Source organism: Neofelis nebulosa, chromosome 5 (assembly GCF_028018385.1).
Source record: "Neofelis nebulosa isolate mNeoNeb1 chromosome 5, mNeoNeb1.pri, whole genome shotgun sequence".
Classification (NCBI taxonomy): domain Eukaryota; kingdom Metazoa; phylum Chordata; class Mammalia; order Carnivora; family Felidae; genus Neofelis; species Neofelis nebulosa.
Genome location: NC_080786.1, coordinates 156,262,271 through 156,287,964, shown reverse-complemented (window position 1 = coordinate 156,287,964; position 25,694 = coordinate 156,262,271). Strand labels below are relative to the sequence as shown.

The following is a 25,694-nucleotide window of genomic DNA, read 5'->3' as shown; positions in this document are numbered from 1 at the left end:
AAAAAGTGATCAACGTAATCCACCACTTTAACAGACTAAAGAAGAAAAAACCCATAAGGTCATATGAATTGATGTAGAAGAAACGTTTGACAAAATAGAACAGCCGTTCTTGATAAAAGCTGTCAGAGAAACAGGAATGGAGAGGAGCTTCTTGAAGCTGATCAAGAGTGTCTACAGAAGTTATGCTTAACACTGAAAGACTGAATGCTTTTTCCCTAATATTGGGAACAAGGCATGGATGTCTCTTCTCACCACTGTTACTCAATGTGGTTTTGGGCATTGTGACAATGCAATAAGGCAAGAAAAGGAAAGAGAGAGTCTCGCTTCCAAGTGGCACACCATGCGCCCCTGTGGCAGCCACTGTGCCAGCCTCTTCTGGGACACAACAAAGGATGGAACAGTGTGGGGTCCCCTGGGTGCCTCCTGCAGAGCTGGCCCGGTCACTGAGTGCTTCATCTGACAGGTCCCCTGGCCAGATGACCATGGACAACAGTGGGAGTGCTGACAGCATGGGGCTCGTGAGCACACCCTCAACGCCCGGCATCTGCTACCTCACTGCCTCCCACTGAAGCCCTAGGATGCTGACTGGGGCAGGAGTGGGGCTGTGCCCATCCCTCATGGGCCAAGTCAGAGAGGCCTTCTTCCACGAGGCAGGTGGGCATGAGCCCTGCCCTGTGGTCTCACCCTGAAGAGCCTCCCTCCAGAACTTGACCCTGGGCCTGGCCAGCAAGCCCTTGGGCCTCCTGCATCCAGAGCCCTACTGTCCCCTCCACAGCCACCTTGCCTCAGAGGACTCTGGCCATGCTAGCCCCCCAGTCCCTGGCCCCACCCCTGAACTCCCTGCCACCCGCAGTACTGCCCCTCTGTCCCCAGCACTGAGCCTCCACCATGGGGAGCTCCGGGGACTCATTTCCCAAGGTGAGCACGTTGGGTGGGGGCAGAGGTCTCCTCTTGGAACCATTTGCACCTCCATCCCTCCCACACCAGACTGGCTCTTCTTCTGCATTATTGATATAAAACTGACACACAAAAGCCAGCTAACAACGACAAGCCCCCACATCACGAGTACTTGTACACAGAACACTTGTACAAACAAAACTATTTTCTTCTTCTGCATGAAGCCGGGACACAAAGAACTTGACGGTACAAGTCAGACCCCCACCCCGCAAAGCATGTGTGGAGAGAGAGACACACGGAGAGGCAGGAGCCCGGCCACGAGCTGCATCGACACGCTTCTCCCACCTTGAGACAGAAGCACAGAAACTCTGCTGTCTCCCCTCCTACTCAGCATCGCACTTACCTTTGTGCTTCCGACAAAGACCAGCATCCCAGCTCAGGGTCACCGCATGCGATTTCCCTGATTTTACTGATCCAAGAAAGCCAGAATTGCTTCAGTGCGTGGGTGCTTGTGTGTTAATACCTTCTTCTGTGAAAAGAGACCCGGCACCATGTTCAACAAAGGCTATGTTTCTCAAAATAAAAAGCAAATAAAAGGCATTCCGTTCAGAAAGGAAGCAAAAACTGTTCAAATGTTCCTGTTCGCTGATGACTTTGATGGTCTACGTGGAAAGTCCTAAGACATCTACAAAAACCTCCTAGAACTAGTACACGAATGAGTCAAGGTCACAGGATACAAGATTAATACATAAAAAGCAATTTTTTTAGTTTCTTTATTTTGAGAGAGAGAGAGAGAGACAGAGAGAGAGTGGTGGGGAGGGGCAGAGAGAGGGCCAGAGAAAAGCCAGGTTCACACTCAGCACAGAGCCCAATTCGGGGTTCAATCCCACGAAACAAGAGATCATGACCTGAGCCCAAATCAAGAGTCAGATGTTTAGCCGACTGAGCCGCCCAGATGCCCCTAAAAAGCAACTGTGGTTTTAGCCACTCTGACTAGCATGAGGTGGTATCTGAGTGTGATTTTTGATTTGTATTTCTCTGATGATGAGTGACATTGAGCATCTTTTCATGTGTCTGTTGGCCATGAGAAAGAATGAAATCTGGCCATTTGCAGCAACATGGATGGAACTGGAGGATATTACACTAAGTGAGATAAGTCAGTCAGAGAAAGACAGATACCGTATGTTTTCACTCATATGTGGAAGTTGAGAAACTTAACAGAAGACCATGAGGGGAAAAAATAGATACGGAGAGGGAGGCAAACCATAAGAGACTCTTAAATACAGAGGCCAGACTGAGGGTTGTTGGGGGGTGGGGTGGGGGAGAGGGGAAAATGGGAGATGGGCATCGAGGAGGGCACCTGTTGGGATGAGCACTGGGTGTTGACCCACAGGAATCTACCCCCAAAACCAAGAGTGCATTGTACACGCTGTATGTTAGCCAATTTGACAAGAAATGATATTAAAAGCAATTGCATTTTTATAGATTAACAACATCTGGACACTGAAGTTAAACATACAGTAACATTCATAGTCACCCAAAACAAAAAAGAAATACGCAGGCGTAATCTCACCAAACCGAATGTGTATCCTCAAAATCACGAAGCACGGCTGAAGGGAGTACACGAAGATCTAAAACAAGGAAGGGCACGCCACGGTGAGGGACGGGAAGAATCTACATAGTAGGGATGTTGGTTCTTCCCTGTGTGCAATAACGTGTTTAATGCCGTGCCTGTCCGAATCCCAGGGTGCGGATAAAATGATTGTGACACTTACGGAAAGGTAAAGAAACTGGAGTAGCTGAACACTTCTGAACCTGAAGATAAATGACAGGAATCAGCGTATCTGATTTCAAGTTATTATGCAGTTAAGCAATTAAGCAATTAAGACGGCGTGGTGTTGGCGGAGGGACAGACACAGAGATCCGCGGGACGGAACGGGAACCCAGACAGAAGCCCACACAAACACGGCCAGCAGTTTGTGGACAATGGTGCAAACACAGGTCAGTGGACCAGGGACAGTCCTGTCCACAGAGGGTGCCGGAGCCCCGGACATCCCGAGGTGAAAACACAGACCTCTTCATGCAAAAAGTTGGATCGTGGATTAAAACGTAAAACTATGAGGGGCGCCTGGGTGGCGCAGTCGGTTAAGCGTCCGACTTCTGCTCAGGTCACGATCTCGCGGTCCGTGAGTTCGAGCCCCGCGTCTGGCTCTGTGCTGACAGCTCAGAGCCTGGAGCCTGTTTCAGATTCTGTGTCTCCCTCTCTCTCTGACCCTCCCCCGTTCATGCTCTGTCTCTCTCTGTCTCAAAAATAAATAAACGTTAAAAAAAAAATTAAAAAAACAAAACAAAAAAAACCCCGTAAAACTATGAGACTTTTGGAAAAAAAAAAAAACCCCACAAGATCTTCAGGGTCCAGGACTAGGCAGAGAGTTCTTAGACTTGTCACCAAAAGGCAGATGGGTAAGAGGCAACGTTCAAAAATCGGACTCTGTCCGATTTGCAAAACATATTTGCTCTGTGAAAACCGCTGTGAAGAAGATAAAAAACACAAGTCACAGCCGGGAGAAAAGCGTCACAAACCGCACGTCTGACAGAGGAGCGGTGTCTGGAATATACAAAGCGCTCTCAAAGTCAACGGTGAAAAGAGTAAAAAAAAAAAAAAAACCCTCCCAACACCCCCCAGATTTGAAAGTGGGTGAGAGACAGGAATACACATTTTACCGAGGATACTAGAGTTCACCTTCCCGGAGGTTCAGCATCTTAGCCATGGAGGAAACACAAACCAAAGCCCTGCTGGGTTTTGGCATGCACCTGTCAGAATGGCTAAAATGAGACAGAGACAGTGCCACATGCTAATGAAAACGTGGAAGAATTGGATCACTCGTGCATTTCTGGTGGGACCGGAAAGTGGTAGGGCCGTTCTGGAAAATGGCTTGGCCGTTTCTTGAGAGAAGAAACACCCAACTGCCCTGTGGTCCAGTATCACCTTCCTGGCACCCAGCCCAGAGAGATGGGAAGTCGCAGTTACACACAGCCTGTGGGCGAGTGTGTACAGCTTTATTCGTCATAGCACCGAGCTGGAATCAGCCGGTATCCTTCAGCCGGTAAATGATTCAGCAAACGGCGATCCGTCCACACCGCGGAACACTACTCGGCAGGAAAAAGGAATGCATTCCTGATACAACAACCTGGATGAACCTCCACAGAATGGCACTGCGTGACCCCATTCATGTCACATTCAGCAAATCACAAAATTACAGAGATGGAGAAGAGGTTAGGGACTGCGGGGGCCGGTGGAAGGACAGTGGGTGGGCTGGAAGGGGGCGGCAGGGGGGCCCCCGCGGGACGGAGCGCCCGGTGCCCACACTGTAACACCAGCATCGTGACCCCAGCATCACCATCCCGGACGTGACCGCGCACTGGAGTTCTGCAAGGTGTCACCACTGGGGATCTGGGTAAAGGGCACGCGGGCTCGCTCTCCAGTCTTTCTTGCGACTGCGCAGGAATCTACAGTTGTCTCAAAATTAAGAGTTTAACGTAAAAATGGTCACTTTCTTGGTTATAACATGAAGCATGTTGAAGAGAAGTGAATGTATTAGACTATTAGACTTTCCCACGTTTCCCGGACATCCCCGTGCGGGGAGGACTCTCACAAACCACTCCTGAATCCCTTTTGCCTTTCTGGCCACCTGCTGATCCAGTCCTGCCCTCAGCAATTCAGGCCGGAGTCAGACTTGGCCGTGGGAATGGGAGCCTGACAGGGTCACTGCAGAGAACACAGTTCACTTGTTGACTTTGGTGCTTCCCAAGATTTGGGGATGGTGGGGGCAGCCTGTGAGCTGGGGAGTGGGGTGTCCTGGGAAGGGCAGTTTGTGAGCTGGGGGTGTCCCGGGAGGGCAGCCTGTGAGTGGGGTAGGGGGTCTGGGGCGGGGGCCGCCTGTGGGGTGGGGGTGTCCTGGGGGGGGCAGCCTGTGAGCTGAGGGGATACAGGGTGTGAGGGACGCAGTCTGCACACATATTGGTCGCCCAGCCGCCAGCCTTGCTGAGGAGGGTCTCCTGCATGGACCCTCCTGTGGGGAATTTACAAGAACCACGGAGGATCCCACTGGAGGGGATCGTGGAGGCCTGGCCTACCGCCATGGATGCCCCTAGAGGCTATGGTGCCGTGCCCAGAGTCACAGTGAGAAATGGCCCGGGAGGGACAGACCCACCTGGAGTGGGGGGCTCTCTCTAGCTCCCAAGAAGCCTGCTGGAAGCGATGAGTTGCCCTGGGGGCCGGGGTCCCTCATTGCTGTCCTTGTGAGCACAGCGGGCGGTAATGGTGACTCACCGACCAGGAGACCAGGCTTCCGTCAGCAAGGAGGCCACCGCCAATCGTCGAAGATGCAGGGACCTCGTGGGCTTGTGTCACCGCGCACCTGCCCCAGGGTGCTGCGTGGCCCCACCAGCCCCTCGCTCATCAGGCTGCGGGGGGAGGCAGGAGGCCCCACCTGGCGCTGACCCAGGCAAGCCTCTGTCCCCTGCCATCATCCCTGGCTCGGTTTCTCCACCGCTGACAGAACTGCCTCCTTTTGCCCCTTAAATGACCCTTAAAGACCAGGAGAAAAGAACCCCCTTTCCCTTCCGCAGTGGTGCTGACATCCTCCCGTGGCCTCCCTCCTTATACCCTTTCATTTCTGAACAGGAACAGGCGTTATTTTCCTAAAGACAAATACATTCAGCACCTGCTTAGTCGAAATGGTGGACAGTGGCCCAAGATAACACGGATCAAGTGGATCAAGATAACACGGCGTGCTTTTCCCCGAGGGGTTTTGTGAAATCCTACCAGAGGTGGCTGGTCTAGTGTGTGGGGGCCGTGGCATGCCTTGGCTGCTGCTCTTTCTTTCTTTCTTTCTTTCTTTCTTTCTTTCTTTCTATGTTTATTTATTTTGAGAGAGAGAGAGAGACAGAGAGAGAACAAGCAGGGGAGGGGCAGAGAGAGAGGCAGAGAGTCCCAAGCAGGCTCCGTGCTGTCAGCGCAGAGCTGAACGACCCTGAGATCATGACCTGAGCTGAAATCAAGAGTCGGATGCTTAACCGACTGAGTGAGCCCCCCAGGTACCCCCATGCCTGGCTTCTTGTTCCCGGGTGTCCTCGGCCCCAGCGTGGAACATTAGGACTTCAGGGGGCCTGGGGTCCCGGGGTGGGGCTGGGCTGAGCGCCCCTCGCCGGGGCTGCCTTTACCGTTCCGCGGGTGGCGTTTCTCGGACAATAAGCAGAAAGAAAAATCTTACCACCTGATTGGAGGCACGGAGACGCGTCCTCTTCGCCTGGACCGGGCTCCGCGCACAGGCTCTGGGCTCCAGCATTTGGATCCTCTGGGCTGCGACCTGGTCCAACCTCTGAGCCTCAGGCCACTGGCCAAGCTACCCCATCCAAATATAGTATTGCTCGCGGTTGTATCTTCTGATTGAAAAATGATACGTTTTTCTTTGTAAAAGATGAGGAGAACAAGCTGGAAAAACATTTGTTTTCATTTTATGCGGAAACAACCTACTGTAATATAGCCGTTGTTAACACTTTTCTTCAGCAAAATCGGGATCAGACCGTACAAACCATTTGGCATCCACTTTGCCCAGTCTGGCATCACCTAATGAGCATTTTTCAACGACGTGAAGTGTCCTCGAAGCACACAGTCCTTGGCTCCGGCCTCAGCTGGTGGCACCCTGTGGGCGTGCCCTGGCCTATCTGCAGTCTCCTCCACTCGTGAGACGCTGGTCCCACCTTCCTCAGAGTTGCCTGGAAACCCCAGCCTCCTCTGAATGTCTCAGAAAATTGAGTGTTCCTGCTCTCCCATCACTTGAAAGACCAAATGTGACACCTTCCGTGAGCTCTTGGGGGCTCAGAGTAAAAGGTTGCACTCGTTGTTAGAGTCCCTTCATTAGATGCTTTTGCTGCAAGGTTAATGGTTAAAAATTCTTTAGGTTTTATTAGGTACCTCTGATGGCTTGGTGCAGTGAGTCCCGTGCAGAGAATCTGGTGAAACGAAACAATGCCAGGGGCAGGAAAACCCCCTTTGGGCTGAGGCACGTGGCCCTGAAAGTGGGGCGTGATGCTGTCCCCGACTTCGCGGTCAGAACAGACGCCGGCCAGAGCTGGTGGGAAAGCCGAGTGGAGACCACACGGGACGTCTGGGAAGCCCTCCGAGGACCACACGGAAGCGTTCAAGAGCTTCCAAGCCACACCCTTTCAGTGGGAGTCCAACGATCGCAGCATCGGGATGCCAAGGTAACTTTTCAGTGACACGGGGTCCGTGGGGAGCTGTCACTCGCGAAACGGAGCGGGCAGAAGAGGCTAAAACTGGGGCATGGGTGCCAGTTGTGTGTTTAGACCACGGGCCTCCTCACTCTGGTAGATGGCAAACCGCGTGTCCCTCTGTCGTGAAGTGGAGTCTGTCCCTGCCCCCTTTACACCCAAGCTTGACCGCGTGACTTGCTGTGGCCAGACGGACGTAACGTAACAGCTGTGTGTGTGGCAAGGCGTGAAAAGTGCCCGGGCACTGGGGCTTAGGAGCTCTTGCCACTGGGATCACTTTGCCACCCTGAGGATGAACCACGTTGGCCTGCTGCACAGCGACACGGCCCGGGGCTGGAACTCTGGCTGGTACCAAACAGCTCCACAGACATGTGGCCAAGGCCCTTTAGACCCACCGGCTCCAGCTGAGCAAGGCCAGACCACAAATCCTGCCCCTCAACCCCCAGAGCCACAAGGAGTGAAAAGCGATGTGGTTTCCAGTCCCTAAGTTTCAGGGCAGTTTGTTATGCAGCAAGAGCTGACTGATACGCTTCCCGTTTGTAGCCAGAGGTTAGAGCTTTCCCCGGGCAGATGGTCACACTTTGTCCTCCTGGGTCTGTACCTTCCTGTCAACCTCTCCTCCTACCCTTGCTGTCAGCCGTCCCCTGTGAGTCCCCCTGTGCCAGGTGCCCCGGTCCTCCCGCAGAGACCCTGCTGTCCCTTCCTGTGTCTGCACTGGACTCTGAGTCTGACGTTCTCCCGCCTCACGGGTACCTGCCCTCTGCCTTCCTCGGATCCCCAAAGAGCTGAGCCCCCGCCCTGCCCGGGGCCTCAGCAGTGACGCCTCAACCCTCAGAGAGAGAGGCGGGCCCCCGAGGGGCCTGCTGTCGATGGAGAGCTGAGAGCCAGACCTCATGCTGACGGCTCGGCACGCACGGCCGCTGGACAGGCAGAGATGGACGGACGGGAAAGCTAAGACTGAGCGCGTAGGGGGTTGAACTGTGCCCCCCCGCCCCCTGGGAAAGAGCGTAACCCCTTGCACCTGTGAATGTGAATTTCTCTGGAAATAGGGTCTTTGCAGGATAATAAGTTAGGATGAGGTCACCCTGAGGTGGGCGGGGCCCTGATCCAGTGACTGATGTCCCCATAGCAGAAGCACATCTGGACACAGACACACAGGGAGGAGGGCCACGTGGCAGCAGAGATTGGGGTGACGCAGCCACACCTGTCCCTTTCCCCCTGAACAAAGCGCACACGTTCCTTGTTTGTCAGGCCTGGACTCGGTGCCCCCATCTTCCCATCTTTCCAGCTTCCCTCTCCAGCTGGGAGCGGGGCCTATGTGCCAGGAGGGTTATGTGCCTATACCCCTGGGACCTGCCTGAGTATCCTTGACCCCACCGCTCGCACACACACACACACACACACACACACACACATTTTGCTGTTTTTTCCCCTTACGCAATTTCTCGGTCAGCGACCACAAACGAACGCAGACTCGCTCATCAGTTGGCAGATGTCTGAGTTCGTAACGTGTACATCACCAGGGCTGCCCGCAACGTGGGTGGGGTCCTGGGAGATCATTTTGTGTCGGTGTCTGCCTTTCTAAACCATTCCAGTCACCTGAACCGGGAGCCGGGCATCCGAGCCAGGGAAGGGCTGGGGCCCAGATGGGCCCAGTCACCGGCTGGTCAAGCCCACTCGGTGGGGACCCCGGGTGGGCATCGCCCCCCTTGTTCTCACCAAGTCCAGCTGGGCCTAGGGCCTGCGCGGCCCCTCAGACCCCACCTCCCTCTCTTCCTGGATGGCGCGGGGTATCTCCCTCACCGGCCTCCGGCCTCCCTGTGTGGCCCTTCTGCGCAGCCACACTCCAGGAGGCCCCGCCTTGCCCCAGGCTCGCCGTCCACCTGGCGGCCCTCGCCGCACAGCCCAAGCTCACAAGCCCGCCTCCTGTGCTTGCTGCGGGGCCTCTGGCACACTGTCCGATCTTTGCCGGGCTCACTGCGTCGATCGCCCGGCTGGACACAGGCTGACGGTGAGCCTGGGGGAATGTGGGGACCCTGCGTGGATTCACTGTGAGTCCCCAGCAGCCTCATGCAGCTCCTCTGGGCCCCTGACAGAGAATAGCGCCCCCCAAAATCCAGAGCGACAGTTTTACCCGCCCCTTAGAGAAGTCACAGTTGAATTCTTTTGATTTGAACTTTACAAACTCCCCAGCGGCGATACTGGGAGATCAGGGAGCCAGAGCAAAGCCTCTCGTCTGGAACACGTGCCCGACTCGCTGTCCCTCTTCGGCCCTTCCCGGGGTGGGGGCGGCGGGGCCTGGCGCCGCAGCTGCCCTTGGAGCCCGAGCCGGATAGGGCGTCTCCTGCGGGGGACGTGGCGGGTGGCCTTGTGGCACCCGGCTGGCCACGTGGGGCAGAGGCAACCGGAAGCCAGCGGTTCCCGCCCACGGCTGTTCGGCCAAGATGAGGTATTTTGCGTGTTTAATGTTCATTCGTTTAATGTCCATCCGTTCCACCAGTGCAACTGGTTTCACGATGTGATTTGGCTAAAGGTGCCAGCACTCGAGGACTGTCCCGCTGGCCTCGGACAGTACAAGCAGAGGAAGCCTCAGACGGTACCCGTGGTCCGACACGCGACGGGCAGAGAGACAGGCGGTGTGGGGGCGTCGGGCCCGGGGTCACCATCCCGGGTGGGAGTGACGGACGCTCCTCCTTTCCTGTCTCCTTCCCCCCCGGGGTCAGCGCGGGGGCCACAAGAGGCTGTTGTGTCCTCAGCAGGGGGAGAAGGGGTGCGCCGGGAGCCGCCTGCCCAGCGCCTCGTCAGGGCCCGGCTCGGGCAGGACATTTGGGAGTGGGGTTTGGGGGGGGGTCCGTCGGAGCCGGGGTTTGACCCCACGCATCATTCCCTGAATCGCTACAAAGTTGGGAGAGGAAGACAATGCAAAACAGCGTGTTCTTGTCCCCTCGTGTGAACACAGGGTGATGGGGGCGTAGGGGGTTTGCAGGAAGGTGCCGGTGTCTTGCTGCCGTGTGCCGTGTGTGGGGCCGTGGGGGCGGCCGCCCGTGTCACGTTTGGACCGCGCCGGGTGCCGCGTGTCTCTGATGGGCAGTGCGGCTCTGAACGTCTTCTCCTTCACGCTGATGCTGATGCTCTTGTCCCCGTGTCTAAGCTTTCCGCTAGGAAACCAGGCTGTCCCACAAGGAGGGGGACTGTCACCGACGTCCTCTCCTTACAGGCCCCTCCTAGCTGCGGATTTCCTCATTCCAGGACTTGGTGGGACCGCAACCCCGTGATGCAGACAAAGTGTGCGGGAGTGTGTATACGTGTGTGTGTCTGCAGCCGTCCGTGTGATTATGTGGATACGTGCACGTGAGCGTGTTGTGTATTTGCGTGCGTGTGCGTGCATCGGCACGTGTCTACGTAAAACCCGGTGGGCAAGCACACGTGTGCAGCCCTGTGCACCTGTTCATGCAAGTGTGGGCGTGTGTGGATGTGCTTCTGTGTACGTGGGCATGGGTATGCTCATGCAGACGCGTGTGGACCTGTGTGCGCGTGTGTGTGTGTGGGGGTGCCCAAGTGTTGAACTCAGAGGTGGCTGTGTGAACTTTGACAAGGGGGCAGAGTGTGGCAAGTGGGTGTGGAGCACAAGTTAGCAGGTGGCCAGAAGGCTGCCCCGCTGGGGGAGCAGGTGGAGGGAACCGGGTAGAGCCTGGCTCACGGGGGTGGGGGCGTGGAGGGAACTGGCCAGAAGGCGGGCTCAGGGCGGGCAGGTGGGGGGCACTTGTCAGTGGCTGGCTCGCTGGGGGGAGCGGGTCACGGACTTCAGTGCAGGGCGCCACGCAGGCGTGGGGGAGACCTGCATCGGGGACACCGGCCGGGTCTGCGCGTGTCGTGGCCATGTGCACGGGCTTTAGCGGGATTGAAATGAAAACCAGAACCGCGAAGAGAAATAGAACCGGGGTCGCCGTTCATGCGGAACTGGGTTCAAGAAGGGACGGAAAATGTCACAGCCCACAGATGAATTATTCAGAGGTGGAAAGCAGTATTCTGGGATTCACCAAGGCGTGCCCCGGGGAGACTCCGCGGCAGCGGGTGACATGTCCGCAGAGCTCAGATTAGGCGGGCGGCCTGACAGGTCAGTTTATCCGAGAGGAGCCTCTTCTGTCCCGAGGGGGTGCAGGGAAGGAGCCAGTGGCCCTGGGAAGCGTCACGGGGTCTAAACACACGCAGCGGGGCCGAGGGAGGGCGTGACCGCCCGCCAGCCGGGGTCGGGTCTCCCTTCATGGGCACGGGGCTCCCCGGATTGTTCCCAGTGCTGGTCCCAAAAGCAAAGGCAGGAAGAAAGGACAGCTGTCCTCCCCTGAGACGTGCTGTGCACAGTCTGCTGACTGAAGTGGCACGTTCCCACCTCCCCACACGCAGCCACCAACGCCCCCTCGCTGCTCACAAACAGGACACGCGCACGCCCTTGTGCTCCGGGCACCGCCTGGCATTTAATTCTGAATTTACACGGGAGGGAGCGTCACATCACACCGTGCAGACACATCTGCGAGCAAAGCACAGTTCCTGTCCCCCCGTGAGAGCTCGGGGGCTCTGGGGACTGCCAGACGCAGCCCCCGGATACACAACACTACAAAGAAAAAGTACAGTACCCGTTTCTGTATAAGAATATATTATTTAAAAGACAGTTCAAAAATAAAAATTCTGTACAGCATCATGAATTCCGTTTTCCTTTTTTTTTTTTTTTTTGTATCAGTGAACAAAACAGTTCTTAGAAAACGTGGTCTCGTGGAGTCAGGCGCTCGGAATGAACTTCTCACCCACGCGGACGGCTCGCGAGGCTCGGCCAGCCTGGTCCAGAACCACGGCCCGCATCGTCCTGCCTCCTCCAGGCTCCGTCTGCTCGGAAGAGGGAAAAGACCTACTGGTTTGTTTTCGTGGGGGCTGAAAACGTGCGGGCACAATCAACATCGTCACGGGAGGACGCACGGGATGTTTAAGGACTGGACACACGGCTGAGCACATTTAGGCCAAATGAAACGATTTTGATCCTTCTCCTGAACCACTAAAAAAATAGGGTGTGACCGAAACACGCAAAGCCAGTGTTTCCCGAGCGCTTCTGATGGACCGGCATGTTGCTCATGGAAGGGGTAATGACGGTGTGATTATCTCGAGGCCGGAGATGAGGGCTCTGAGGCTCAGAGAGGCTGAGACGCCTGTGTGGGTCTCTCAGCTTGTGCTTGGCTGCGCTCAGTTTCTCGGACGCCAGAGCTGGCCACTGCCCCCCTGCACCAAACAAGACGCAGGTTCCCACACCCCGCGCCTGGAAAGCTTTGTCCCGAGAATCTCTCCAGGGGTCCTTCAGACGAGCGTGTGCCACGACCTTACCACGCGGAGGCCGAATGAGCTTGGTTTCCCTTTGACACGGACTAAACGAACAGCTTGCGTCAGGGGCACAGGAAAACGCTCACGGCGACAGACGCAAATGCTTTATGTTTGGAAAGATTTTAAAACGCGCTTTTCCTTATAAGCGGCACATAGGCTAATTACTGATCTTTGGCTATCAACCCAAGCGTGACCCCCCCCTTCTTTCAGAGCCTAATTCTAAGAATTATAGGCCAGGAATAAAAGTCTCACTTTACTGAAAAACCATCGGTCTTTCAGGGGCGCCCGGGTGGCTCAGTCGGTTAAGCGTCCTACTGTTGATTTCGGCTCAGGTCGTGATCTCACGGTTCGTGAGTTCGAGCCCTGCATCGGGCTGGCAGCGTTGAGCCTGCTTGGGAGTCTCTGTCTCCCTCTCTCTCTGTCCCGCCCCTGCTTGTGCGCACGCCCTCTCTCACTTTCAAAATAAATAAAAAACGTTCCCAAAACTTTAAAAAACCCATCTGTCTTTCAGATTTCTGCCCCCACCTTCTTTCCTTCCCCACTCCCAGAGATTTTCAGTGCCGCCCCGTTTTAGGCTCTGAGTTACCATGTGCATCGAGACGTCAGTTCAGAATAGCACCCTCCTCTCTGTTTCTCACATCTCTGCTTTTCTCTCTCGACGACGACGACGACGACGTGTCGGTGCCCCCCGCCGTCAAGCTCTCCGTCTCCCTCTGTAACCGGGACAGGTATACAGAAGGCAACGATCAGGTCCCAGGAGACCGTGAGGACCTGACTGTCTGCTAAGGTGCTTCCTGTTGACTGAGACGCTAAGGTGTGTAACCGAGGCCGAGGTCCTCGGCCGCGGTGTGCCGAAACACACGCAGCTGCACGTCGCAGACACGGCTCTGCGAGCGAGCCACCTTCCTAGCTGTGGGAGGCCTCCCCTTCTCGGCCAGCGTCCGGAGCTTGGACAATGCACTCACGGTGTCTGCCGAGCCCGGTGGCCTGGCGGAAGGGAGCACGGAGCCCGTCCACCCTTTCTCTTCTGGGGGGGGGGTGTCTGTCCTTTCTGGGGGTAGGGAAGCATCCTGGAGGTCCCGGGGGCCCCCACTGGGCGGCGGGGCCTGGGACCTTCATAGCGACGGCTGGAGTGTGCTTTAGCGATCCTGCCGGGGCCCCGCCGGGCACACCTGCTCTGACATCGCTCTCTGTACCATTTGCTCTTAGCCTCTGGAGTCTCAGGACCTCTCGGGGACCTTGTAGTGGAGGGATCCCTCTAGAAAGGCCAGTCGTGGGACGCCCATCGACCAGTAGGCACCTCCTGAGCACTGACACATGCCCAGCGTCACACACGGAGCAGTTTCGGGAGAGCAGTTTCGGGGGGTGGCGAGGGCAACACGGGGCGCCTGGGAAACGGCTCAGCGCTCAGTGGGGCTCGGGGGTTCCCGGCGGCAAGGTGGGGGGACGCCGTGACCAGGGAGCCCCGACTGAAGTGAGCGGGGAACGGGACAGGGTGCGTGACGCTGGTGGAGGCCAGACCAGGACAAAGCGAGAGGCAGCAGGGACACTGGAGAGGGGGCGGCAGGGGGCTGAGGGGAGGCACACCCTGGTGGCTGGACGTCACACAGGGGAGGCCCGCGGGGGTCCCCGAAGCAGAGACGTGCACACGCGGAGGCCCTGGGGCGGTCAGCCCACTCGCACGCTTTGCAGGAAGCGTCTGCGCCGGTTCTGCCCACGCGAGCTGGACCTTCCCTGCGAACCGTCCCGTCCTGACAGCGACCTGGGGCTACGCCCCGTCTCCCCGACCCCGAGGGGGCCGAGCCGCCGTGTGTGAGAGCTCCAGGGCGCTTTTCCTGTGCCGCGGGGAGCGCCTCCTTCCAACACCCTCTCGCTCAGCAAGGCCAGCCCCAGGGCTGGAGGATGGGGACCCGCAAGGGGCCAGGGCGCGGCTCCGAGGGGGTCTGAGATGCCGCGATGCCCTGGCCCACCCGATTGCAGCACAGCTTTTGGGGACGACGTGGCCCCTCCGAGGGGCGCGGGCCATCGGGGGCCGTTTGGTTTCGCTGAGAGTCGACGCTCCCCGGTTTGCCTGGGTCTGGACTTCGGGGGGCGGTGGTGGAAATGAGTCCACAGCAGCCCCTGCAGGGGTGCCCGGCTCAGCCCGTCCCCGGGGAGGACCGCGTTTCCTGCCCGGCTCGCTTTACCTCTTTCACGGAGTCATCTCTTTGTTTCAGTTCCTCGTAACGGTCTCTGGATTCCCAAAGGGGCCGCAGCATGAGTTCCTCGACCACAGGGAAGAGCTGGGAGGGACAAGAAGATGTGTTCAGTCTGTCTTTCCACGCGGCCGTGGCGTCCAGGAGGCCAGGTGTCGGGTCCTGCGTGGCTCAGTGGCTCAGGCAGTGAGTCAGTCCCCTGCACCCTGTGGAGCTCTGGGGTCCCGCCTGCAGCAGGGTCCACGCTGACCCGGGTTCTGAGGCCGTCCGGTCAGTGGCCCCTGCAGACCCTCCTGGAGACCCTCCCACCTGCCCCGGCCCACCCACCTCCGGGTCCTGCTCTGTTTCTGCCCTGTCCCTTCACACGGACCTGCCCTCCACCTGCCCGTCCCCCAGTGTCCATCTTCCACACGCCAGCCTCGCCTCTGGTCTCTGCACAGCCTCGGTGGCCGGAGGAGACAGGCCATTCCCGCGGCAGGGTCTTGGCCGTCCGCCTTCACTCGGGCCATCCTGCCATCCCGGCCCCACGGAACCCTGCGCACGTAGCTCTGGGCCCCGGGATGCCTTCCGTGCCTCCCCAGTCACATCCTGATCCTGCTGTCGGAGGGGGGCAGGCCCGATGTGGCAGCGCTGTGCCCCTGTCCCCGCTGGCCGTGGCGAAGGCCCAGAAGTCCGTGAAGGAATGTGCAGGAAGGCCAAGGCCCCAGAGAAGCAGGAGTGAATGGGGTTTAGGGAAGGGTGTGCTGAGGCGGTTCTGGAAGGCTGGCGGGTGGGATGGGGCCAAGGCCAGCTGAAGGGACACAGTCAGAGGTGGTCTGAAGAAAGGGGAGGACCAGGAACTGGGGGTCATCCTGCACGACCAGAGTGCTAGGGAGGGTGGGGGACTGTGTGTAATGAGGCGGGCAGTTTTCCCTGCATCGTGGGCAGTGGGGAGGCATGGAAGGTTCGGGAAAGAGGCAGAGATAGTCTCCTTGCTGAAATCTGCTTGGGGATGGCCGTGTGCCCATGGATGGGGCAGGTCAGCAGAGGTGCCCTGGGAGTGGAGGGCAGAGGGGGGCCCCAGGGGGCAGGGAGGCCGGAAGACCGGGAGGGACAAGACGGGGGGGACGAGAGGGTGTTCTGGGCGTGCTGGAGGGGGGCACTGAGCAGGCAGCTACAGCACGCTGGTGCGTGTGTGCACGTGTGTGCTTCTCAGCGCGACGTCAGTCAGCATGCGGTGATGGTCACTCACCTTGGTCACCGTTTCGAACATGGGGATCAGGACAAACTTGATGAACCCAATTTGGGCCGTGGCTTTGGTCACTTTGTCCCGGTCCATGAAAGGGGCCACGGGAAGGCCTTCCGACTTCTCGCGGTCGCTCTGCAGGGAGGCAACAGCCCAAAACGTCGGAAAGCGCGGAATCTGGGGGGCCCGAGGGTCACCGGCCTCAGAGGGCAGAAGGCAGGTTAATGTGCCACCGCCAGCCAGCCAGCCCGCTCCGTCGTGGGGACGTTCACAGTCACCAGGATGGATGGCGGGAGCTGGGCAGGCAGGGCCGCGCCGTGACGACAGGGCGGAGGGACAGGGTGGAGGGTGGGGGGTGAGTCGCCGGGCGGCTCTCGGCTCTCAACCCGGGGTCCACCGCGCTGCCGTTGCGAGCGCCTTCCTGGCCCTTCCGGCACCTCCCACGTGGGCTGGTTGGTCTTCTGTCTGAGGGCCTCCCCGGGCCTCAAAGCGTAGGCCCACCTGCTTGGTGTCGCCCGCCCCGGGGGAGCCTCCCCTCCTGCCTCGGCCTCTTCCCTTTCAGGCCGCTTGCCCGACGCTGCAGCCCCCATTCACTGCTCTTGCGTGGTCCCCGGTGGCAGCTGTCGACGCTACTTTGCAGGCTGTGGCCGTCTTTCCTCTCGGATGTGCGCCTGCCGTGAGGCTTTCTGGGGGCCGGAGACCGTCCGCTCCCGCCCACTCGCCCCCTGGGCACGCCCGTCCCCCTTTCCAACACGGGGCCCCCGCAGGGGGTTTGGTGGCACCGGGGCGCTCTCACCTGCATGAAATACTCTTCCAACAAGCAGTCCACCCAAGGTTCTGCAACTGCCACCGGACGCACCTCGTTGGAGATATCACAGCATTTTATCAGAATCATCTTCAGCTGGAAGACAGAGCGGGGGGATCAGGCAGCGGGGCCCGGAGCACGTCCCCCCGCTGCCGTTTGGGTCCGGACTTCGTCCTCCCCAGAGACCAGCCCTCCGAGTCTGGTGAGGTTTGCGCGCCCAGTGGGCACTTCAGGAGACCGGTCGGGCCGGGGCGTTTGCCCCTGAGCCCGAAGGCGGGTGCCTTCGGGGCCGGCACACGACCGTCCCCGGGAGTCACCGATGTCCTGGGCCAACGTGTGGGCCGGCGCTCAGGGTGTGACGCTGACTCAGCAGGCGGTGCTCCCGGGCACATCAGCTCGGGGCTGCGGGCCCCGGGCGCGCCCTGGCCTCCCGGCAGGCGCAGGTGGGCAAGGCGACTCGGCAAGGCTCTGCTCGGCTCAAACCCTGGCACGGCCTCAGCTGAACCTGGGCTGACTCGGCTGCCCCTGTCCCTGTCCCCTTGTCAGTCCCCGGGAGTCGATCCCGGCCTTCCTTGTCTCCGCTCAGGTGACTCCAGAACACAGGCCATCACAGGGCTCTGCCCGGCAGGCGTCTCGGGGCAGCGGTCCGACGCCGGGCCCGGGGCACAGGCTGGGTGCTGCCGGGCTGCGGGAAGCTTCCAGGCCCCCAGGCCCGGCTGCGCGGAGCTCGTCGGCGTTCGGACCTCCTCCCCTCTACCTCCCCCAGCCCTTGTGCATGAAGAAGTGGAGATCTGGGGGCTCCCCGGCCAGGGCACGACCCCCTGGTCTGTGCTGCGGGCCGCCACCCCTCGCCCGGTGTGGGGGTGGATGGAACCCCGGGGACCCGGGGCCTCTTCCCCACAGCCCCCTGCTTGCACGGTTGAAGGGAGGGAGTACAGGGGTGATGGTCACTCTGTGCGGCTCACGGTCTCAACACTGGCAGCAGACGTGTGGCCTCTGCCCTCCAGGGTCTTTCCTTACGTTTCAGAGGGAAAACGGAGGCAAAGGGGGCACGTCTACTCGTCCCTCTGTCTCCAGACGCACCGCCCTCACCCTGCCGTAGGGCCAGGCGGCCCCTCCCACACCCGCTGGTTTTCGGGAGCAGGGACACGGCTCCCACATGACTGCATCTCTCTGCGCCCGTCCCCAAGAAGCGATGCGTTGGGAGGCCCTGGCCCCAGGGGACATTTTCTCCTGCCGTGTAACTTCTGCAGAACTCGAGGTCCTTCCCCACACACCGTGTGTATTAGCTACGAATCAGTTTTGGGGACATGACGTCAGGCGGGTGGCCAGATCTCAGAGGGCTTCCTTGTTCATCAGCTTCCAGGGACAGAAAGTGACCATCGGTTTTAAAAAAGAGAGAGCCAGAGAGAGAGAGAAGGCCGGAAAGCAGGCCTAACGCCCAGACAAGGCTCAGCAGAACCCCTTTCTCCGAAGACGGGGAAGGGTGTTTCCACGTGTTTCTCTTACGAAGGGCAGGTGGGGTGCAGACCCAGGCGGGCCCTCCTCACGGTGAGGCTCCCTGCCCTTCTCTGCACAGCTGGCCCTGCTCTTGGAGGGCCGGGCCGGGAGGGGTGCTGCGTCCAGAAGCTGGTAATTGGGGTGCCCGCCTGGAAGCTGGTAATTGGAGTGTTTTCTGGGGCACCGCCTTCGTGGGAGAGCCAACTTTATTCTCGGGACTGAGCAGGATGGATTGCTTTCCCCCACGAACCAAATCAGAAGGCAGCACAGGAAGCACAAAAGCTGCCTTCAACCGGAAGACAGGCCCGCTGGGGGCTGCCCGGGGAGAGCTGGACGCTGCAGGGCAAGGTTCAGGGTTTTGGGGTCTCGGTGTCCAGTCTGGGCCGGAGCGTAGGACGCGCGCACCAGGGCCCCCAAAACGGGTGTAGCGGTCTACTTACGAGGGTCACATGCTGTTCGTTGCTGTAGTCAAAATTCTCCATTTTTTCTTTGAAAGAATCCATAATTTCTGCGTGTCTTGCCATGTCCGTGGCTAGAATCAGAGTGATCATCCCCTGGAAAGTGAGAGCAAAGCGTTAGCCCCGGGCGGAATCCCGGCAAGGACCCAGCGAGCGCCGGCTGGGCACACGGCCCTTCCCCGGGTCCGGGGCCAACTCTACGTGTGCGTCTGCACAACACCGTCTTTATTTGTGAGATGAGAGGCCGGGGAGCCTCCCGGGCCGCAGCTGGCGAGTGGAGGCTGGGGGTTCAAGCCCACCCGTGCGCTGCAAATGGGCCCCGAGGGCCGAGTCCAGGAGGGGGCAGGCCCATCGGCTTGCAGATGGCCGGCTCGGCGCTGGGCTTCCCGGTGATGACGGTCGGTTTCGACTGAGCACGGATACTTCCCCTCAGTTCAGGAATCCAGATCCACGGCCGTTCCTTTCACGTCCCGTTGCCGGAGGTCAATCGCCGATCTTCCAGAAGTCTCTTTCCCCTGTCGCGTCTCATCTGTACGTGACTCTGCGCGCACACTGCGTGGGGGTGGTCAAAGCCCGCTTGCATTTGACAGCGTCGTTCTACTAACACATTCGTAAGCGAGAATGCGATGATTCTCTAACTACAAATACCTTACTACCTTGGTAAGCAAGGCACTCGATGACAAAATATTATTAAAAATCGGGCTGAATGATTTCACGGTCAGGAAAGTGTCATGTCTGACGTTTGACAAGCCTCGTGCGTCCCCATGGCGGGCGGCGTGAGGGAGGCGGGTCCCCTGCTTGGGGACGCTGCTCTGACCGCTCCCGGGGTAGGAGGGCAGGGCACACACCAAGGGGACCCGGCTGCTTCGCTTCTCCAGGTCGCTCCCCACAGGAGCTCCTCACCGGCAGCCCTCGGGGACTCTCTACGGCTCACCCCTTCCCACGCTGGAGAGGAAGACACGTCAGGGCTCATCCCAACAGCTCGCGGTGTCCCCGGCCGGCGGCTCCAGAACATGGAAGAGAGGCCAGAAAGCCCATAGATAAAGGGGACATGGTTGGGCCGGAAATCGGCGACTCGATGGGGACTGTCCTTCGGCGCTGGCATCGGCTCTGAGCTTCCACGGCAGATGGAGGGACGGTGTTCTCTGATGAAGTGCAGCCCGTCAGACCTCCAGGAGGGACAGCCCGGGTCCCAACGTCTTTAACAGGTGCACCTTGAAGCGAGGCCCCCAGGCACCCGGTGGGTGAGGCTGTCATCCGTGGGACAGCAGAGTAGGGTGCCTCACCATGAGGGTGGCTCCCTTGTGCGCGTGTCCTGGGGCTGCCACATGAGTGCCGCGTGCCAGGTGACGGGGAACCACAGCAGGGCATTCTCTCCCAGTCCGGAGGCCAGAAGTCTGAAGGCGCCGGGAAAACGTCCTTCCTGACTTTTCCTGCTCCTGTGGCCCCGGGTCACTCCGGCCTCTGCCTCCGTCTTTAGGCCAATTTCTCTTCCATGTATCTGTCTGTTCCTCTGTCTCTTCTAAGGACACCTGTCACTGGCTTGAGACCCACCTGGGTAGCACCAGCTAATCTCACGCAGAGATCCTAACTTAATCACCACTGCAAAGACTCTTTTCCAAATAAAGTCACATACAAAAGGTTCTGTTCTGGGGGTTAGGAAGTGAACATACAATTTTTTTTTTGGCTACCATTCAACCCATACACTCTTCCAAGAGATCATTCTGGTATCTTCCCTCCCCCGAAAACATCAAAGGGTGGTGCGCAGAGCTGTGCTCAGCGTGGGACCTCCTGCGTGGGAGGGGGCATTACGTCCAGCGAGGTGGACGTCTGTCTCAGGACAGGAGGGCGACAGAGGCCTCCCCAGGGTCTCTTATGTGAAGTGGACGGTGGGCCCGACCGGGTCAGGGTGGGGCAGGGGGAGGCGGCTGGGGGGCAGGGGAAACAGTCGGCTTGGTTGGACTCAGCAGGTGCATCTGTCCAGGGGCCCGCACATCCCCACGGTGCCCCTCACCTCCGTAACCCCCGCTCTCCCGGGCTGCAAGCTGGACAAAGGACGGACCTTAAAGGCTTCGGGTGAAACACTGGATGTGAAATGCAGGTCAGTGGGGTCCCGTGTGTTTATGCCGAGGGCGCGCCTCTCCCCGGAATGCCACTGGCCTTGGTGGGCGGGGGGGGGGGGGTGGGTTCCCCAGGATCCCTGGTGGGACCAGGGGCTTCTGGGGCCTCGGCCGCTGGAGGGAGGGGCCCTACTCCGCGGCTGTGCTCACCACCTCCCACTCTGCGGTCAGAGGGCCCCTGCACGCACCTGTCTGATGTGCTTGAACCCGTCCGGCTGCACGTTGCTGAAGATGTTGCACTCGGGCTGGGCGAGGATCTGAAAGGCCACGGCACAGTGGTGGTTCTCCAGGGGCGAGATGTCATTGTAACGGACGGCCAGCTCCGTGCGGGCGTTGATCTGGTACCTGGCGTCGCGGGGGAGAGCAAGCGGAGCCTCGGGCACCTGCGCCCGGACGCGGCGGTGCCCGCAGAGGCTGCAAGGCAAGCCGGGCGTGCCCTGCAGGTGCCGGGGACTTGCTCCCCTGGGCTCTCTGACCCTGCCGCCCCTTTAACGAGACACCCTCGAGGTCTTAGAATCCCGCCGAGCAGACACCACCTACACACCTCGACTTCTCCCGGTCATGCCGCCCGAAGGGAATGAGTTCGGGCCCCTTGCAAACATCGGCATGCGCGAAAGGCAGACGTTTGGGAGAAGAACCAAGATGTGTTCTGAGGTCAGAGGCTGCGGTTGAGGCCTGTGCTGTGCACATCATCTTGAGCGTGAAATGCGGGAATGGGCACTCGTGGTGCCGGCCTCCTCGGAGGAACACGGACGTCCACACCGTGGAACCCACTCCCGTCCTGACGGAGGCCTGCCATGAAAGCCGCCGGCGAGTTCCCGGCCGTGTGTGATGTCACCGCACAGACGCATCCGACCGGAAGGACAGGTGCCTCACTAGGGATGCGAACGGGCGCCACGCGGCCCGGACCTGATGGCTACACGGGGTGGACTCTGTGCCTCTGCCCCCCACCCCAGGGGTGGGAGCGGATCACCGATTCGGCAAAGCTTGGCCTGTCCTCCTGGCCCCCCCACGGCGCCTCCCCGCCCCCTGCTGGCCTGCACTCCTTCCCTCCCTCAGTCCTAGTCTCTGCCCCGTTGCTGCTGGACACAGGCTGGGGAGTGAGATCCGGAGAATGGGCATCCTGTGCGGGTACTGCCCCCGGCTTCGGGCGGAGGGGAGTTTGGGCACCACCACGGCTCTGCCTGTGCAGAGGGACATGCGGGGTCCGGAGCAGGACCGCAAAGGAGGGCGGCGGCCCCTCGGGGTTCGGCGACCTGGAAGGGTCTGCCCCGGGGGGGGGGGGCCCGAGGCCCTGGACAAAGTCCCAAAGTGGGAGCCGTGTCCTAAGCATCCGAGCCGGGGGTGCTGGGGAGGCCTTGGCGGCAGCCCCACCTCAGAACTGGTCCGTGCGTGAAGCTGAAGAGGTCACCTCTGACAACCAGAGAGCCCTTGAGAAGGAAGAAACGAGAGAGAGAAAAATGGTGCACGTACGTGTTGTTGTACCCTGGGTGATCCAAATCGTGACAGATGGCTGCCGTCATTAGAATCAAGATATCCATTTGGGAAAATTTCTCCTGGATTAGAGAGAGGGCGGGAGGGGGTGAGGAGGGAGCTGGAATGGGGTGGGAGAGGCGGGACGCGGGTAGGACGAAGTCCCCTAGCAGCTGGCCTGTGGGGCGGGGCCGGGAGGGCGGGCCCGCACCTGCCCGGTGCCTCGCCCCTGCTCGCCGCATGGAGCCGCCGGCTCCCCTGAGGACAGCAAGGGGCAAGGTGGCTTCCCCGGGAGGGTGGGGGAGCCCGTCCCCCCGGTGGGGGCGGCGTCCGTGAGCGAGGTGCCCCCGCCCCCAGCGGGAGCCCCCCCAGAGACGCACCTGGAGCCGGCAGAGCCAGATCATGCTGTACATCATCTGGGTCACGCAGAAGCAATGCCGGAAGTTGTGGAAAGGGTTGTTTCTGTAGTTGTCGTGCACGCAGAGCTGGAGAGACAGAGGCCCCGGCTGCTGGCACGCAGCCGCCCGCCCTCCCCGCCCTGCACACCTTCCCTCCGATTTCACCAGCTGGCTGGCGTTTCGGACGCGCTCTGTGAAATCCTCGGCCGACCCAGAGGCCGGCTGTGTTCCTGTGCTTGCTGGAGGTAAGGACGAGTGGCCCGGGGGCCAGAGGACGCCCACTGGCCTCCCTGTGGCCTCAGAGGGCAGGTGGGGAACAGGCTTCCACCGGGGCTCACGGACTGAGGTGCCCCCCGAGGGGCTCTGAGGGGCCACGTGGGGATGTGAAGCCGGGGGGAGGGCTGGGGGTTACGGGAGGGGCTCCGGGTCCCAGTCACCATCACACGTTTTCATATTTTCATATTTGACATTTAAGCTTTTCCTACTTGGTTCCGAACAATCTTTTATTAAAAAAGAAAATCTATTGTGAAACACACATTCACACACTCATACACGGACGCGCACTCTGCTCTCTGGACACGCACTCACACACACACACACCTGCACACTCACCCTCCCAGGCTGCTTCACCGGCCCCTCCCTGGTTCTCACTCTCGCCGCCAGAGCAGGGGTTTAGGGGGACTGAGTATTCTGGCAGGAGACAGATGGACACTGGCCACCTGTTCTCACAAAACTCTCCTGGGAACGTCGCCTCCGTCCGTCCAGGAAGGTGCCTGGCCGGTCTGTTCCCAAGCAACCGGAAGGCACTGTGTTGTTCAAGAGGGACGTGAGGGGCCCGCACTCACCAGCCATCTCCTGAGCGTGACGGGGTGGATGGAGAAGTCTCGGACCAGGCCCAGGTCGTGGTACATGTGCTCTAGGCAGCTCAGCATCTGGAGGCACAGGGGAAGCAGGCGGTCAGCGGCACAAGCGAGCCAGCCCGGCCCGGCCCCTCCGGAGCCCCGGGGGACGCGCGCAGGGCCGGGGGCCTGTCCCTCCAGGATGAGCTCTCCCCTCCCGGGAGGCCCGGAGGGAGGAGCCGTGTCGACTGGGGCCTGGTGGGGGGCTGTTGTCTCAGGACCCCTAGAAGGACAGCGATCGGGTGAGAGGGAGCATCCCCAGATGACCGTGTCAGCGGCGACGCGGTGAACTTCGGCACACGAGAAACCGTCTCCCGAAGGGCATCACAGGCCGGGGCGCAGATCCCCCGGACGCAGACCCCAGAGCAGGTGCGTGTGCGGACACAGAGGCTGAGCCTTGACGGCCTGCATCCCGCACATGCTCCATTTTGCCCTTCGGGGGCCCGCTGGGACCCCACACACATTTTAATGCGTTAATTACGGGGTCTGGAAGGCGAGCTTCCCGCCCCGAATTCACTTCACTTCACTGAGCTGTCTTCTCTAGAAATCTCGGGTCGAAGTAGATTTGTTTTCGGCCCCAAAGAGGCTGCGCTGTCATGGTGGCGGTCTATTTAAATACAGCTCCGAGCTCTGGAGCTCATTAAACCAGGCAAGAAAGATTAAGTGAGTTTTACAAAGTGGGAGTCTGATAAAACGGACTCTGATTTCCGGGAGGCAGGTCTCTCAGGGGGACTGGCGACGCGCAAGCCAGGGATCTCTAGGCATCGCCTGGCGGCCCGGGGCGTGACATTGTGCCCTGCCGCCATGCCATCGGCCAGCCTCCCGGGGCCTGCACGGCCGCGCTCCCCGGCTGTCTGTGGTCACGGTGTGACCACCTCCTCCCAAACGGGCGTGTTATGGACTGAACCGTGGCCCCCAAATCGGTGAATGGAAGCTCTAACCCCTTCCGTGACTGTGCCGAGAGCAGGCCTTCAGAGAGGGCATCCAGGTTAAATGAGGTCACTGAGGTGGCTCTGATCCACCAGGACCTGTGTCCCCGCGAGGAGAGGAGGTCAGGACACAGACATGCACGGAGGGACGACCGCGTGGGGACGTGGGAGACACCAGCCCTGCCCACGCCTGGATCTCGGACCTGCAGCCTCCAGGATGCGGTTTGAGTCGTGGCTGCCCGAGCTAACACAGGGCATGCCACCCCAAAGCCATCTTCCCGGCTACGTGGTCCTGGGAGAGCCGGCAACGTCCTGGAACGTCCCGGAGGCTGACCACACACCGGTCTTCCCGGAGGGGACAGGATGGATGCAGATAGGATCACGTCCAGGGCGCCGGGTTTTGGAAACTGGAGAGCGGCAGGGGCCCGGGGCCCCTGACGGGTCTGCCTGTGGGAGGGCGGGCGGGCGGCCTTCCCATCGTGGATGCGTGAATCCTTCAATCTCCCCACGAGGCGGCGTGGCCTCCGTGGCCACAGGGAGCCCTGCGCTCGGTGAGATTCTGTAAGAGACGGGCGGCGAGTGCCCGTGTCCACGTGGGCGCTCTGCCAACCGGGGGCCCCGGCTTTGCTCTCGCTCCCGGTGGGCCGGGGCCAGAATGACTTCCGGGAGCGTCGGCTCTTCTAGAAGTGCTCTGGCAGGGCTCCTGCCCACCCGCGGGAAGCGGGAATCTGTGCACGTGGAGCCACCCCGCTGAGTCCACTCGCCACCCGGCGGGCCCGGCCCAGCCTGGGCCCCCGTTCAGACCTTAGTCCCGACGCTCGTCCTCAAGACCCGACTGCTGTTTGCTGGCCACGCCGCCTCCCACCCTCCCGGTCACTGCCGGTCACGCACCGGCCTCGCGGGCAAGGCCAGCCTCCTGCCCCTCCAAACGCACGCTCCAGTCCGCACGTTCCTCGGTGGCCGCGTGTTGTCTGGCTCAGTGTTGGCTAGGGGACGACCCCTGGGACCCGGGTCAGCACGCGGCGGGGCAGAGGCCTCTCCTGTGTCGGCAAGGACGACGGCACGAGAGCCCAGGCCCTGGAGACACAGACGGCGCCCGCTCAGGGCGCAAAGCCCTCCGTTCCCGCGTCA

The 25,694-nt window shown here is 60.1% G+C and overlaps 1 protein-coding gene across 3 annotated transcripts in view; it reads right to left on the bottom strand.

Annotated features, from left to right (window-relative positions):
• Positions 1 to 11,642: 11,642 nt before the first annotated feature.
• PDE9A (phosphodiesterase 9A) overlaps positions 11,643 to 25,694 on the bottom strand; it is an 89,548-nt gene continuing 75,496 nt past the window's right edge. For all 3 annotated transcript variants that reach the window (XM_058732116.1, XM_058732117.1, XM_058732119.1), the window contains 10 exons: positions 23,581 to 23,667; positions 22,718 to 22,822; positions 22,338 to 22,420; positions 21,053 to 21,209; positions 18,727 to 18,840; positions 16,778 to 16,882; positions 15,988 to 16,116; positions 14,748 to 14,843; positions 13,148 to 13,274; positions 11,643 to 12,075 (listed from right to left, as the gene is read on the bottom strand). In XM_058732116.1, the coding sequence (XP_058588099.1) occupies positions 13,164 to 13,274; positions 14,748 to 14,843; positions 15,988 to 16,116; positions 16,778 to 16,882; positions 18,727 to 18,840; positions 21,053 to 21,209; positions 22,338 to 22,420; positions 22,718 to 22,822; positions 23,581 to 23,667 (987 nt within the window). In that variant the 3' untranslated portion in view covers positions 11,643 to 12,075; positions 13,148 to 13,163. The remainder of the gene's footprint in view (positions 12,076 to 13,147; positions 13,275 to 14,747; positions 14,844 to 15,987; positions 16,117 to 16,777; positions 16,883 to 18,726; positions 18,841 to 21,052; positions 21,210 to 22,337; positions 22,421 to 22,717; positions 22,823 to 23,580; positions 23,668 to 25,694) is intronic.